General features: G+C 47.8%; 1 protein-coding gene across 2 annotated transcripts; it reads right to left on the bottom strand.

Moving 5' to 3' along the window:
• Positions 1-62: 62 nt before the first annotated feature.
• On the bottom strand, positions 63-9,137 carry ZSCAN22 (zinc finger and SCAN domain containing 22). 2 transcript variants are annotated; one of them, XM_054567829.1, is made up of 2 exons: positions 8,725-9,137; positions 63-6,399 (listed from the first exon to the last, which is right to left on the bottom strand). In XM_054567829.1, exons 1-2 carry the CDS (start codon positions 9,122-9,124, stop codon positions 5,333-5,335), a joined length of 1,467 nt encoding a protein of 488 aa, XP_054423804.1. In that variant the 5' UTR covers positions 9,125-9,137; the 3' UTR covers positions 63-5,332. The 2 variants fall into 2 exon arrangements, with proteins under 2 accessions (XP_054423804.1, XP_054423805.1); XM_054567830.1 differs by having other exon boundaries at positions 5,679-6,399; positions 8,741-9,137.
• Between the last annotated feature and the right edge of the window lie 6,008 nt (positions 9,138-15,145).

The following is a 15,145-nucleotide window of genomic DNA, read 5'->3' as shown; positions in this document are numbered from 1 at the left end:
ATGTGTCCTGAAGGTGGATGGGCCCTGGGTTAGGTCCTCAGGGCAGAGGGGCTAAGGACCCACCTTTTTCAAGACTCTTTTCTTCCACCAAGAAATCTCTCTCTCTAGGCTGCAGGGTTCCAGCCCGTGTGGGCGGGTAGCTTGAGGCTCCAGACACACCTAACCCCACACCTATCTTGACCAAATCAGTCCCCACACCTGGAGGCAGTTCAAAGGAGGCTGCATTTTATAGTTCTGTCCTCTGGTCTGAGTGGCCACCAGGTCGTGATGCTGGACTGTGTCCCCAGCCAAAGGCCAGGTGTCCCACGTGGGAGCCTGAAGCTGTGAGGGGGCGGGACGACTCTCTGTTCTCTGCTCTCCCTTGGATCTGAGCCCCCGTTACTCAACACCCTCCTGAATCCCTGCCCAGCCCTACCTGGAGTTTGGCTCTCCAGGTACTGACATACAGTGGGTGTATATTCATGTTATCAACTAATACTTGATAAGCTGCATTTTCAAGGAATTTGCCTTTTTCATCTGTGGTCTGATTTACATATTTGTGCATTGTTTTTTTTTTCTTTTTTAAAGATTTTATTAGTTTTTAAAGAGAAGGGAAAAGAGAGGAAGAGAAACAGCGATCAGTTGCCTTTCTTAGGCCCCCAAATGGGGACCTGGCCTGCAACCCAGGCACATGCCCTGACTGGGAATCAAACCCACAACCTTTTGGTCTGCAGGCCAGCACTCAATCTACTGAGCCACACCAGCCAGGGGTGATTTACCTATTCCTGTATTCTTTGAACGACTGTAGGGTCTATAACAATGTCACCTCTTTTGTGCCTGATGTTTTCTCTTCTACCCTACCCCAACCCTTCTCCCATCTCTCTGCCAGTTTGGCTGGGGGTTTATCAAATTTTAGTAATCTTTTCAAAAAACAAACTTGGCTTTGTTAATTTTTAAAAAAATTGTCTCTTTTCTGTTTGCTCTCTACTTGTGTCATTAGCATTTTCTTCTTTTACCTACTTCCGAATTAATTTGTTCTTTATTACTTTCTTCAGGTGAAATTTTTATCATTGATTTTGGGGGAAAAACATCAGTAACAGCTTCCTATTAGGCTGTTAAAAATAGGTTTCTATTAGTTGCCCTGGCTGGTGTGGCTCAGTGGACTGAGTGCCAGCCTGTGAACCAAAGGGTTGCCAGTTCAATTTCCCGTCGGGGCACATGCCTGGGTTGCAGACCAGGTCCCCAGTTGGGGGTGTATGAGAGGGAACCACATATCAGTATTTCTCTCCCTTTCTCCCTCCCTTCCCCTCTTTCTGAAAATAAAATCTTAAAAAAAAAAATGGGTTGTATTAGTTTAAATCATAGGAAATTACTTCTTTGTGGATAAAGAGTATCAAATATTGGCAATTTAATTACACTGAACAACATGAAATTACTGGTACTTGATTTTTTAACACACAATTTCCTATGATTTAAACAGATACAAGCCTATTCTGTAAAAATCAACTTAAGGTTTTATTTACACACAATATCTTTCAAGTGTTTGATGGTGTCTGACAAATGTAACCATGACATAATCAACATCTCTATATCCATTTAGTTTATATGTTTGTGTGTGCAATTCTACAAGTTTAAACACATAGCTTGTTAATGTCTGAAATTAATACAGCTCCATTGGTTTCCTTCAGTTTCCTGCCTACCTTGTACATCCTTCTATATTCATTTACCCTCAGCTTTCCCGTGTCCTTGTTTTAAGTATGCCCTTCTGTCCTGGCTGCTGTGGCTCAGTGGACTGAGTGGCACCCTGCAAACCAAAGGGTCACCGGTTCAATTCCCACTTAGGGCACATGCCTGGGTTGTGGGCTAGGTCCCCAGTAGGGGGTACGTGAGAGACAGCCACACATTGATGTCTCTCTTGTACTCTCTCTCCTTCCCTCCTCCCCTCTCTAAAAATAAAATCTTTAAAAAAATCAAGTCAAAATCAAAACCATGAGATACCACTTCACTTGAACTGGGGAGGTTAAAATAAAAAAGACAACCCTGTCTGGTGTGGCTCAATGGATTGGGTGCTGGCCTGTGAACCAAAAGGTTGCTGGCTCAGTCCCTGGTAAGAGCACATGCCTGGGTTGTGGGCCGGTTCCCCTCCTGGGGGCATGTGAGAGGCAACCAATCGATGTTTCTCTCCCTCCATTTCCATCTCTAAAAATAAGTTTCAAAAACTCAAATTAAAAAGACAGACAATATCAAGAGTTGGTAAGGATATGGAGAAGCTGGAACCCTGCTACACTGTTGGTGGGAATGTAAAATTGTGCAGCTGCTTTGGAAAACAATGTGGCAGTTCCTCAACATGTTAAATTTAAGAGAACATATGACTCAGCAATTCTCTCTTCCATGTATAGCCAAGAGAAATGAAAATATAGAGCCACACAGAAACCTGTACACTAACCTTCACAGCAACATTACTCACAGTGTCCATTAGCAGTTGAATAATAAACAAAATGTGGTCTATCCAAATGAAGTGTTAGTAAATGCTACCACATGGATGCACCTTAAAAATATGCGCTAAGGGGCCAGCCACGTAAGGACACATAATTTCATTTATGGGAAATGTCCAGAATAGACAAATCCATAGAGACAAGAAATAGACTCATTGTTGCCTAGGGCTGGGGAAGAGGGTAGGGACAATGACTGCCAGTTAATGGGTGGAGGGTTTCTTTTTTCTGAGGACAAACATGTTCTAAAATTGTTTAGAAAAACAAAATAAACACGCCGTTGCTGGGTGGCTCAGTTGGTTGGAACACCATCTCATCTTGCACACCAAAGGGTTGCAGGTTTGACCCCCATGCAGGGCATATATCTAGGTTGTGGATTTGATCCCGTTAGGGCGCTTATGAGAGGCAACTGATGGATGTTTCTCTCTTTCCCTTCCTCTCTAAAACCAATGAGCATATCCCTGGGTGAGGATTAAAAATGGAAACACTTATTAAAAAATAAAAAATATGCCTAGACTTGAAAGAAATCCAATGTGTTTGTCTTACTTGGTTTATTGAGTACTGTAACACTCATTGATGTTGATTATTTGTACATGCTCCCAAATCTGAGTGTTCCAAGTTCCTGGCAGTATAAACTTGGTCAGACCCCCTCGTCCCTGCCTCTGTAACACGGGAGTGATCGTCCCCTCCTCAGTGTTGTATGGGGACTGAATCAGTTGATATATATAAATTATTTGGCAGACTGACCAGCACACATAGACCCTTAATAAGGATTCATTTCCCCCCTGACCTCCTCCTGCTTTAGACAGACATGGGCAGACATGTAAAGTGGTCTCGAGATGTCCAATGTCAGCAGGAGGAGGAGTCCATTCTTTGGTGATAGAGACTGGGAGAGTTGGGGTAGAGGGAGGTGGAGATGAATGAGCAAGTCACAGTCAGAGCCAGGCCCTGGGACAGGTGCTGCACAAAGGTGGTCACTGACTTCAGGCCCATGCCTTCTCCACTCCCTGTGCCCATGTGAAACACACGTCTCCTGTCTCTGAGTTTTTCCTTATGTCTAGCCATTTCCTCTTCTGCCAGCCTCAGCTGCAATGTGGGTGGCAGGCAGTTGGCCTGAGTCTGGGTGTATCTGGGGCTCTCTCAGAGACACTGACAGATCTGTCTTCCTGGGTCTCACCTTATTATTCTGAATCTTTTTTTTTCCTTAAAGATTTTATTTACTTTCAGAGAAAGGGGAAGGGAGGAAGAAAGAGGGAAACAGCAATGTGTGACAGATACATTGATTGGTTGCCTCTTGCTCACCCCCAACTGGGGACCTGGCCTGCAACCCAGGTATGTGCCCTGACTAGAAACCAAACCAGTGACCTTTTGGTTTGCAGGTTGGCACTCAATCTACTGAGCCAGAGTGGTAACATTTTATTGAGCGCCAGGCCCATGTGAGTGCTGGGGTCCTGTGAAAAGTCAGGTTGTTCTTGCCTTGCAGGGCTCACTGTGGTGCAAGACAGTCCAGAAAACATACACAAGGACAGCGCCATGTGGGTTGTGGCAACCAGATGTGAGTCAGGACCTGTCCTGTTGTGTCCTGTAGTAACACCTGGTGGATCAGAAAATAAAACATGGCCCTACATTCTGCAAGGAGCGAATACCACATGGTAGGAAATTTGGGAGAGGTTACGTTATTGGAGCTCTGAGAGCAAGAAGGGAGAGCTGAAGTCAGCCTGAGGAGGTGGCTGGCACTTTGTTGGGGAGGGGGAGGATATGTGAAACATCTTGGAGGAAAGTGAAGAGAAGGGTCCTGGGCACAGGTATGAAGGCACATCGGTGGGGAAAAGTATGGCTTCTTCAAGAACCGCTAGTAGTTCAATATGGCCAGTGGGGCAACATCACAAATGCTCATGAATGGACAGGTGCAGGAGTCTGAGGTCCCTCCCAGACAGCAGTCCTTTGAAACCATTTCATATCATGGGACACATAGAGAATTGACCACATTCAGACACACACGTGAAGGTAACTGGCGAGGTTGCTTGGGGCCCAAGGCAACTCTCATCTTGGCAAACCTGCAATCCTTTCAGGAAGCTCTGCTGTACAAGGGATGCACTAGAGAGCTTTCTGCCATGGAGAACACGATCAGGTTCAGGGTGTGGAATGAGCAGCTGGGGGCTGGTGTGAAGAAGGCAGGAAGGGGGTCTGGAAGGGCCCCTTGCTGGAATCCATGAGAGGCGATGAGGGCTCACACAAGGTGACGATGGAGAAGAAAACAAAGTACAGGTGAGTACAGGTAAAACCAAAAGGGCCAACGTCTGGTGGAACGTGGGAGGGGGAGAGTCACAGACAAATGCCTCCAGGCAAGTGTCAGCACCATCCTCAGTGAGGATGACACGGTGTCTGGAGAATGCCTCATGGAAGAGGCAGACTTGCAAGCCAGCCTGGGAGTTGGATGTGAATAACTGCAGTGGAACAGTCGGTGCAAAGGCCCAGAGGTGGCATGGGCAGTGTCCCACATGGGCTAAGCAGGGGAGAAACAGGAGCATGAAGCTGGAGACCCAGCCAGGACCATCCTGGGACTCCTGAGTCCTGAGAGAAATGCTACCCAACTTACTGGCTCTGAGGACAAATCCAGCTCCTCAGCTCACCTGTCCTTTCTCTGAGATGTGTCTAGAGGGACGGAAGACAGTGGGATCCTTCTGGAACCTGGATTCATCCGGGTCCTCAAATGCAGAGTTGCTCCCAGACAGCCCTAGGTCTGACCTTAAGAACTCATCATTCTGGGGGAGTCATCAATGATCCATCCCATCTTCCCTGGCTCCTTTGGAATTCAGGGTTTCTCTACCATGCTGAGCCCAAGGGAGCCACCTGGTGGGTCACCGCAGCACCGTGATATGGACGCGCAGGTGCACCAGGAGGGCGGAGCTGCGGCTGAAGGCCTTCCCACAGTTGCTGCACTTGTAGGGCTTCTCCCCTGTGTGGACCCTCTGGTGCTCGGTGAGGGAGGAGCTCTGCGCAAAGGCCTTTGGACAAATCTGGCACTGGTATGGCTTCTCCCCAGAGTGGACCCTCAGGTGCCTGATCAGAGCTGAGCAATCGCTGAAGGCTCTCCCACAAGGGTCACACCTATAGGGTTTCTCCCCTGTGTGGGTGCGCACGTGCTGTGTCAGGTGGGCACTCTGGCTGAAGGCCTTGCCACACACATCACATGTGTAGGGCCGCTCACCTGTGTGCACCCGCTGGTGCTGAGTGAGGTGGGTGCTGCGGCTGAAGGTTTTGCCACAGTCCCCGCACCTGTAGGGCTTCTCCCCTGTGTGGATGCGCTGATGCTGCGTCAGGTGGGTGACCCGGCTGAAGGCCTTGCCACACTCATTACACTCATGGGGCTTTGCCCCCGTGTGCACGACCTGGTGCTGGGCCAGGTGGGTGCTCCGGCTGAAGGCTTTCCCGCACTCACTGCAGGTGTAGGGTGTCTTCCGGGAATGGCTCTTCCAGTGTGCCTCCAGGGCCCGGGTGCTCTGGAACATTTTCCCACATTCTCTGCACTTGGAAGATGTCCTCCCCGTGTGCACACATGGAGGCTCTGTCCCAGGACCAGCCAACGGACCGAATTTCTCCTCAGGAGTCTTCTCTTCCCAGGTGACGTCTGGCCACACACTGGGACTGCTTCCAGAGGCACCAGATTCAAAGCTGGGCTGGTCCATGGGGGCACCCTCGTGAGGCTCTGGAGTGTGCCTGCAATCTGCTTCTCGGGTGGCAGACTTTGTCCAGACGTCCCCCGAGAGTCCTGACAGTTTCTCTGAGCTGCCTTGGGGTTCAAAGGTGTCACCAAAGGCGTGTCCTGGGGAAACACCCCCCACAAGGGCCTCAGTGGCCATGTCTGACGCTTCTGAATGGCTGTGCTCGCAGCTTGCCTCTGAGGGCTCGGCTCCTGGCTCCCATCCTGAAACAACCCAAACCGCAACGTCAGCCCTTCCCCCACACCTCTCCCTGTACTGGCCTCACTCTACAAGAAGACACGTGGGCCACTTCTGACATGCAGCCCCGTTTCCATAGGGAAATGTCTCCATTGGTGTCTTGAATGACAAAGGCCACATGGCTGGTCATCCTGAATCATCAAAAGCTGTATCACTTTTGAGACCATCTAATCTCCCCACCACTCCCAAATTCCATTCTTTAGGGCTCCTGATTTGGGCTCAAATGAACTGATTTGAAAGACAGTGAGAGTGAGACAGTGAACATGGGAGGGATCTCTCCTCGCCATTGTTGTTCATGTCCCCCCCGATGGCCTCGGTGCCCCTCGCACTCAGCACCTAGCCTCTGGGTCTGGGTGAGTCTGAAGGTGCTCTGGCTGGATGAGGGATCAACCCCCGATGCCAGTGACTGTGAAATTTCCTCCAGTCAACTCGACATCGAACCCAAGTGGACAACTGCTGCTGTAAGGGTGTGATGTGCCCGCCTGGCCTCTCCATACCCAGAGGCCTGCGGCCCAGTCTCTGTATAGTACTGTGCGGGCAGAGCAGGGTTACGGACAGATAGAGATTGGGTTGTGTTTGCAGTGGAGGTACACCTACCCCAACCTATGCTTGATGAGTGCACAGCGCATTGGTCCCTGGGCAGATCACAGGAAGGAGGAACAGTGTAACTACACTGAGTCCATAGTGGGGCCCCAGCGCTGCCGCTGGATGGCTCCTGGGCCTGGGGCGATCTTGCCCTCGTCTGGCCTCAGTTTCCCCATCTGTAAGAGAGGATGAATACACTGCTCGCCTCCTCGGGCTGCTGGCCATTATTAGGCTCCAGGTGCAGTACGTAACGTCCACTGCCTTGTTTCGGCTTCACTCTGCAGTTCAGACAGGGAAACTGAGGCCCAGCTGAGGGAAAGTCTTGAGTAAATAGTACAAGATCACATAAGCTCAGAGAGGCTGAGTAACTTGTACAAGGTCACACAGTTAGCTAGTGGCTAAGCTGGGGTTTCGGCTCTAGTATCTTGTTCTTGAATCCTGCAGACGTCCCCTCAGCTCCCCCAACCCTGCTGGCCAAGTGCTGGGTTCCCTGCCAACCCCCCCACCCTCTGCCTCCTTCTTTTATTCCAGAATCTGCCCTTCCCAGAATGCACTGGTCCACATACAACATGGGACCTTTGCCCCACCTCTCTCTGCCTGGACTGCTGGCTCTCTCTCTCATCCTTTCAGGCCCATTTTGCATTTTTTCGACCCTGCAGAGGATGGGGCCATTCTCTCCGGAGGCCTTGCCTCTGGCATCGGCCTGGGCATAGCCAATGGGGCCAAGGGAGGGTACCTGACCAACTTCTTCCAGAAATGTCTGTTTTTCAAGGAGCTGAATAAATTATCCTGGCAACTACAGTTCACGTGTATTTAATACAGCTCAGTGACATTGAAATAGGTATTACAACCGCAATATCCATTTTACTGACAGGGAAACTGAGGCACAAGAGAGTCACACAGCCAGGAGTCAGAGCAGTGGCTGCACCTACCAGGCCTTGATGATCCTTCTATGTACAAACTCTGTGTTCCTCCTACCCAGGCCACACCTCCTCCTGAGTGTCTGGCATGCTCACCCCACCATCTGCTATCTTCTGGTGGGGCTGGCCCCTTCCGGGAGGAGTCTTCGCTTCCTGCTCTGGCCCACTCAGGCCCAGGGCAGGTCTGATCACTCAGACCCTGGAGGCCGACAAGGGGAGTGGGAGGAGGCTCAGAGGGAGCGCACAGGGACACCTGGTGTTTCTTTCCCCCACCCACACCCTAGGGACTCAGCCCCTCATCTGGTATCAGAGCCTAGTTTTCCTCTGAGGAGCTTCCCTTGCTCATGTCATTCTGTGGGTCTGGTCAGTCAAAGACAAGCATAAGGCCCCAAACAATTCACAGGGCTCAGCATGGGGACCTTTCTCTGTTCTCCCCCTGGAGCTGCTGGGCCAGTTTTGTCTCCCCTGGAGAAAGAAATGACTTAAGAATGAAGCTATCACAAGAAAAACCAAATGAAAAACAGAACGATTAAAAAAGAATCCTGATGCCATTGACCGACTCCCAGACACAGTCCTGAGGCCTCCTAACTTTGCTTCAGTCACTCTGATCTGGGTGTTGGGTCATTAGTCATAAAAACAGACGTGCTTAGCACAGTGTGAGATATGAGTGAATTATAAATGGGAGGACAAGTGCTGAGGGACCCCAAGCCTGCCCTGTCCTCCCCTGTTCCTGCCCAGACCCTGCCTACGGTGTCCTGCAAACACCTGCCCCTCACTGCCCCTCACCTCTCTTGCTCAGTGCCTGAGACAGATCCTCTACCAGCATGGCGGCCTCCTTGCCGCTCTTGGGGCACTGGGCCCCCACCCAGGCCTGGATCTTAGGGGGCAGCATGTCCAGGAACTGCTCCAGCACCAGCAAGTCCAGCATCTGCTCCTTGGAGTGCACCTCGGGCTGCAGCCATTGGTAGCAGAGCTTGTGGAGTTGGGCCAGGGTCTCATGCGGGTTGGATGCCTCCTCATAGTGGAAGTGCCGGAAGAGCAGACGAGCAGCCTCGGGGTGGACCATGTTGCCAAGGCCACATTCCTGGACCTGGGAGAGGCTGGCCTCCTCATCCTCCATCTTCACTTGCAGGAAGCCATCCTGGTCCCAGGGCACTCGGCTCCTGGGGGCCTGGTGAGTGGCCATCAGGCAGCGGCACTCCAGTGAGCCCTGGATCTGGGTGAGCAGAAAGATCCAAACGTTATCACTCTGGAACCCAGGACGCTGATTCACCCCTGTGGAGTGGGGCACATGCTGGCCTGGGGCCTGTGAGATGTGACTCACTCTCACAGAGAAACAGATCCTCAGACTAATCAGGATAGCACCCACTTGGTGGTAAGCACCTTCCCAATGCTCGCATGTAGTAACCCATTTAAACTCACAACAGCCCTGACTGGCGTGGTTCAGTGGATCGAGTGCCAACCTGCGAACCAAAGAGTTGATGGTGCGATTCCCAGTCAGGGCACATGTCTGGGTTGCCGGCCAGGTTCCCAGTAGGAGGCTCGCAAGAGGCAACCACACAGTGATGTTTCTCCCTCAGTTCCCTTCTTTCTAAATATAAATCAATCAATCAATCAAATCTAAACAGAACAAAACAAAACTAAACTCACAACAGCTCTGGCTAGTGTGGCTCAGTTGGTTGGAGTGTTGTCTCATGGACTGAAAGGTCTCAGGTTGATCCCCAGCCAGGGCGCATACTCAGGCTGCAGGTTCAATCCCTGATTGGGGCACATACGAGAAGGCAAACAATCATGTTTCTCTCCCACATTGGTGTTTGTCTTCCTCCCTTCCTCTCTCTCTAAAAGCAATGAAAAAATGTCCTCAGGTGAGGATTAAAAAAAAGAAAAAGAACACTCACAACAAACCCAGGAGGTGAGAGCTTTTCTTTCCAATTTACAGATATGAAAACAGACCCAGAGGAGGAAAACATCTGCCCAGTTTCCCAAACAATGAAAGGATGGATGAGTTTACCACCCAGGCAGCCAGACCCTATGGCCAGCCTGCTTAAGGTGCACTCCTCCCACGGGGAGCTGGGTCTCCTTCCTCTCCCACACACACTCTCCAGGTAGTCATGTGATCACTCCCTACTGCACTTGCTAATTATTTTGTAGCTTCTGAGATAATTGGCTTTCAGCCTTTCTTCCTTTCTTACACAGCTGACTCTTGAACAACCCAAGTTTGAAGTGAGTGGATCCATTTGTACGAGGATTTTTTTTCATTTTTCTAAGATTTTATTTATTTATTTTTAGAGAGAGGGGAAGGAAGGAGGGAGAAAGAGAGGGAGAGAAATATCCATCAGTTGCTTCTCACACACCCCTTAATGGGGACCTGGCCTACAACCTAGGCATGTGCCCGGACCTGGAGTTGAACTTGCTACTTTCTGGTTCACGAGCTGGCACTCAATCCACTGAGCCACACCAGCCAGGGATGTATGGATTTTTTCAATAAATGCTATAAATGTATTTTTCTCTTCCTTATGATTTTCTTAACATTTTATTTAGCTTACTCTTATATATTTCATATAACATACAAAATTTATTGGTGTGATACTAGTTAATAAAGTTATGTAGTTTTCAGGTGTACAATTCTATAATACATTATCTGTACCCCAGCATTGTTCAAGGGTCAATTGTATATGTATTTTAAGAATATAAATTTCCCTCTAAATAGAGCTTTAGCTGCTCACCCACAAGTTTGATATTGCATCTTCATTATGATTTATTTATCATTATCTAATTTCTGTTGTGGTTTTTTCCCGAACCATAGGTTATATGGAATCAGTTTTTTAGTTATTTTTATTACTGATTTCCAGATTAAGTCTGTTGGGCTCAGAAAATGTGCTTTGGTCAATCTCAACCCTTCAAAATATACTGAGACTTGGTTTGTGGATCACTATATGGTTAATTTTTGTCAATGTTCCACATACACTTAAAAATAATGTGAAGCCTTCTTAGATGAGTGACAAAAGATAGAACAGATAAGCTGGACTTCATCAAAATTAAAAACTTTTGATACTTGAAGGCCACCATCAAGAAAGTGAAAAGGCAAACCCACAGAATGGGAGAAATATTTCCAAATTATATACCTGATAAGGTGACTGTATCTTAAACAGCTCCATAGGAAAAATATAAATAATCCAATTAAAGAATAAGCAAAGGATTTGATGAGACATTTCTTCAAAAAAGATATACAGATGGCCAAAAAGCACACGAAAAGATGCTACCAGAGAAATGCAAATCAAAACCACAATGAGATACCACCTTACACCTGCCAGGATGGCTATGATCACAAAGATAGAATATAAGTGTTAGCACATGTGTAGAGAGGTTAGAACCTTCATAATGGGAATTGGAATTATAGGAAGGGAATGTAAGATGGTGCCATCACTATGGAAAATAGTCTAGCAGTTACTCAAAAGGTTAAACATAGAAGCACGATGTGACCTAGCAATTTACTACTAGGAATACATTCAAATAAAAAATGAAGCCACATATATCCACACAAAACCTTGTATACAGCCCTGGCTGGCGTGGCTCAGTCGATTGAGTGCCGGCCTGTGAACCGAGGGGTCGCCTGTTCAATTCTTGGTCAGGGCACATGCCTGGGTTGTGGGCCAGGTCTCCAGTTGTGGCACATGACAGGCAACAACATTTGATGTTTCTCTCCCACTCTTTCTCCCTCCCTTCCCCCTCACTAAAAATAAATAAAATTTAAAACAAAACTGAACAAAAACCTTGTATACAAATGTTCACAGAGCATTAGTCGTAATAGCCAAAACGCAGAAACAACCCAAATGTCCATCAACAAATGAACAAAATGCTGTATAGACATAAAATGGAATATTATGTCCAGTAAATAGGAATAAAGTACTGATTCATGTTAAAACATGGTTGAACCTTGAGAATATTATACTAAGTAAGGGGTGGATTCCTCTATGGTGTGAAGCTATGAAGTACCTCCCCCATAACCTTTTCCTACTTAAAGACTTATTCATGTATTTAATATATCATAAACTTCATTGCAGTGATGGCTTGAATCTGTCAATCCCCTGAGTTCAGTCATTGATGTAAAAAAAAAATAATAACATAACATAAAAAATAAACTTCACCCTCTTAATGTATATTTTACAAGGTTATACAACTATCATCAAAACTTAATTCCAGAATATTTTCATCATCTCAAAAAGAAATCCCATACCTTGGAGAGCAGTCACTCTCCATTTCCCTTCCTCCCTTGGAAGGGAAAGCACTTATCTGCTCTCTGTGTCTGTTCTGTGCCTATTCTGGGCACTTCATCTAAATGGCATCACGTAACATGGTGACCTTTTATGTCTGGATTCTTTTACTGAGCACAATATTTTTTAAATACATGTATTTGTAATCCTCATCTGAGGATATGTTTATTGATTTTAGAGAGAGAAAAAGGGAGAGAGAGAGAGAAAGAGAGAGAGAGAGAGAGAGAGAGAGAAACATCAGTCGATTGTCTCTCTATGCACCCTAACTGGGAATCGAACCTGCAACTTAGGTATGTGCCCTGACTGGGAATCAAATCCGCAACCTTATGGCATAAGGAACGACACTCCAGCCAACAGGGCCACCCAGCCAGCACCTGAGCACAATGTTTCTGAGGGTCATTCACATTGTAACATGTACCATTATTTCCTTTTCATGACTAAATACTATTACACTCTGTACACAGACTATACTCTGTTTATCTATTCATCAATTGCTGAACATTTGAGTCATTCCTACTTTTTGGTTATTATGAAAATAGCAAGTATAAGTTTTTGCATGGATAAATGTTTTCAATTCTCTTAGGTATGTAGCTAGGAGTGGAACTGCTGGGTGATACATTCACTCTTAACACTTAGCTTAAAAAAACAAAAAAATTACTTAGCTGCCCTAAATGGGTAGCTTAGTTGTTAGGGCATTGTCCTGATAGTTGAAGGTTGTGGGTTCCATCTCTGGTCAGGGCATATATAAGAAGCAACCAATGAATATATACATAAATGGAACAACAAATGGAAACCTATGTTTCTCTCTCTCTTTAAAATCAGTATTTTTTTTAAATAAAAAAATTAGCCCTGGCTGGTGTGGCTCAGTGGACTGAGTGCTGCCTGTGAACCAAAAGGTCACCGGTTTGATTCCCAGTGCAGGGCACATGCCTGGGTTGCAGGCCAGGTCCCTGGTAGGGGGTGTGTGAGTTGCAACCACACATTCATGTTTCTCTCCCCCTCTTTCTCCCTCCCTTCTCCTAAGAAACAACAACAACAACAAAAAACCAACCAACAACAACAGTCAACACAACAATAGTTGTCCAGCGTGAATGAATAAAACACAACTTTAAAAAAATTAATGAAAATTACCTGGCTGTTTTTCGAAAGTGGCTACAGCATTTTACATTCCCATCAGCAGTGGATAAGGATTCCAATTTACCTACACCCTTGTTAAGGTCTTTTATACTACAACTTTTTTCTGCTTTCACAGTGAATCTTTTTTTTTTTTTTTTTTTTTAATAGTCAGGGGAAAAAAAAGAAAGAAAGAAATGCAACCCCTCCTAGGACACCTCAAAGCATGTGTGTTGTGGCCACAGGCACCCTCTTACCCAAGGACTTTCTCTCCCTCCTCCACCCACAACTCCCACAAGTTTAAGAGTTTACAGCTTTTTTTCTCTGTCCCTTCCAAAGTCATCCCTGACATCCACTCTGCTTGGAGTCCCAACTCAGAGAAGTCGCCTGGACAGAGGTACAGGAGACCTTTGGAGAAATCACGGCCTTGGGCACGGGGAGAAGTGAACATTAGTAACACAAGACCCCACTCTGGGAAACTTTCAGTGGCAGCAGACAACCTCTGGCAAAGCTGTGTCCTATTTCCTAACTCCACCGTAAAGCTCTTTTTGGCCTCTGGTCACCTTGCCCTTGCCATGACCCTCCCTCCCTCTTAGTCTTCGTTGTTATTCCCTCATCTTAAAATCCCTCTCTGCATCTTATTTCTCCTAGTCCCTCAGGCCCCACAACTCCTTAATCAAGTGAAGAAAGTGGTTCTTTCATTTCTGAGTCCTTAGCTGTACCCCACCTGAAAAGGCACCTGCCTCAGAGCGCTGCAGTGAGGTTACCCAAGGAGATCCACGAGGAGGGTGCAGCCCAGTCCTGGCGCACAGCAAACGTGCAGTAAACGTCCAGTCTGATGACGCCACAACCCCCAGCCAGACTTAAGCTGCCAGAGGGTGCCAGGGACATACCAGGAAGCGCTGGTCACACAATTTCAGCTGCAGACAGGCAAATCACAACTTCTTTGTCACATACTTGATAAATTCCGCAAATCACCCACACTGCATTCCCCATGACAAAACTCTCAGCCCTGGTGCTGAGGCCCTGCTGCGCGGCTCAGCTGCTCGGCATGTTGTCCCCTGCACCAAAAGTTTGCAGGCTCGATGTTTGATCCCCGGTGGGCTTTAAAAATAAATAAATAAGCAAACAAACAAACAAATCAATCTATCTATCTATCTTAGTCAATCACATAGCTATATGCACACGCTCTACAGTCCATAGCTCAAAATATTCCCAGGCCCACAGTTTGTCACTTACAGTCAACTAAACACAAAACCTCACAGCACCTCCATTGCAAAGTATCGTTCCACAGTAATTCCGAATCTCTTAGTCACCCCCTCAGTCAGATACGGGGACTCCACGTCACACCTGAAATCACACAGAGTCACACACACACACCCCCTCTCAACACACCACACAACCCACTTACCAAACCTCAAAGAGCCGCCATCTTCCTCAGTCGAACTCCTGACCGGGTCGGTCGGACCCTCATCCTACCTGTGGATCACACACTTCCAGCCTGTCAGCCAGAAGCCGACACCCAACACGTGTCAGACACAGTAGCTCGATCTTCGGGCACATCCCATTACTGGTCGGTCACTCCTACGCCATCTCCTCAGCTGACCCCACATTTCATCAGTTCTACGCTTGGTCCGTCGGTCCTCTTCATCCTCTACCGGTCGGTCCACGCTCCCAGGGGTCCGTCAGCGCTCGCGCGGCTCGTAGTCTGCCCCTCCCACCCGCCGCGTCCGGTCCCGCACACTCGCTCAGGCACCTCAGGCGCTCCCGGCTTACGGGCCTGCGGTCTTCCTCTGGGGCGCCGACCCCTGTGGGAAACC

The sequence above is a fragment of the Pteronotus mesoamericanus genome, unplaced genomic scaffold (genome assembly GCF_021234165.1).
Source record: "Pteronotus mesoamericanus isolate MK-2021 breed Mesoamerican mustached bat unplaced genomic scaffold, CSHL_Meso_final contig_199, whole genome shotgun sequence".
Lineage (NCBI taxonomy): Eukaryota > Metazoa > Chordata > Mammalia > Chiroptera > Mormoopidae > Pteronotus > Pteronotus mesoamericanus.
The sequence above is the reverse complement of the archived record's forward strand: the minus strand, read 5'-3'. Positions and strand labels throughout refer to the sequence as shown.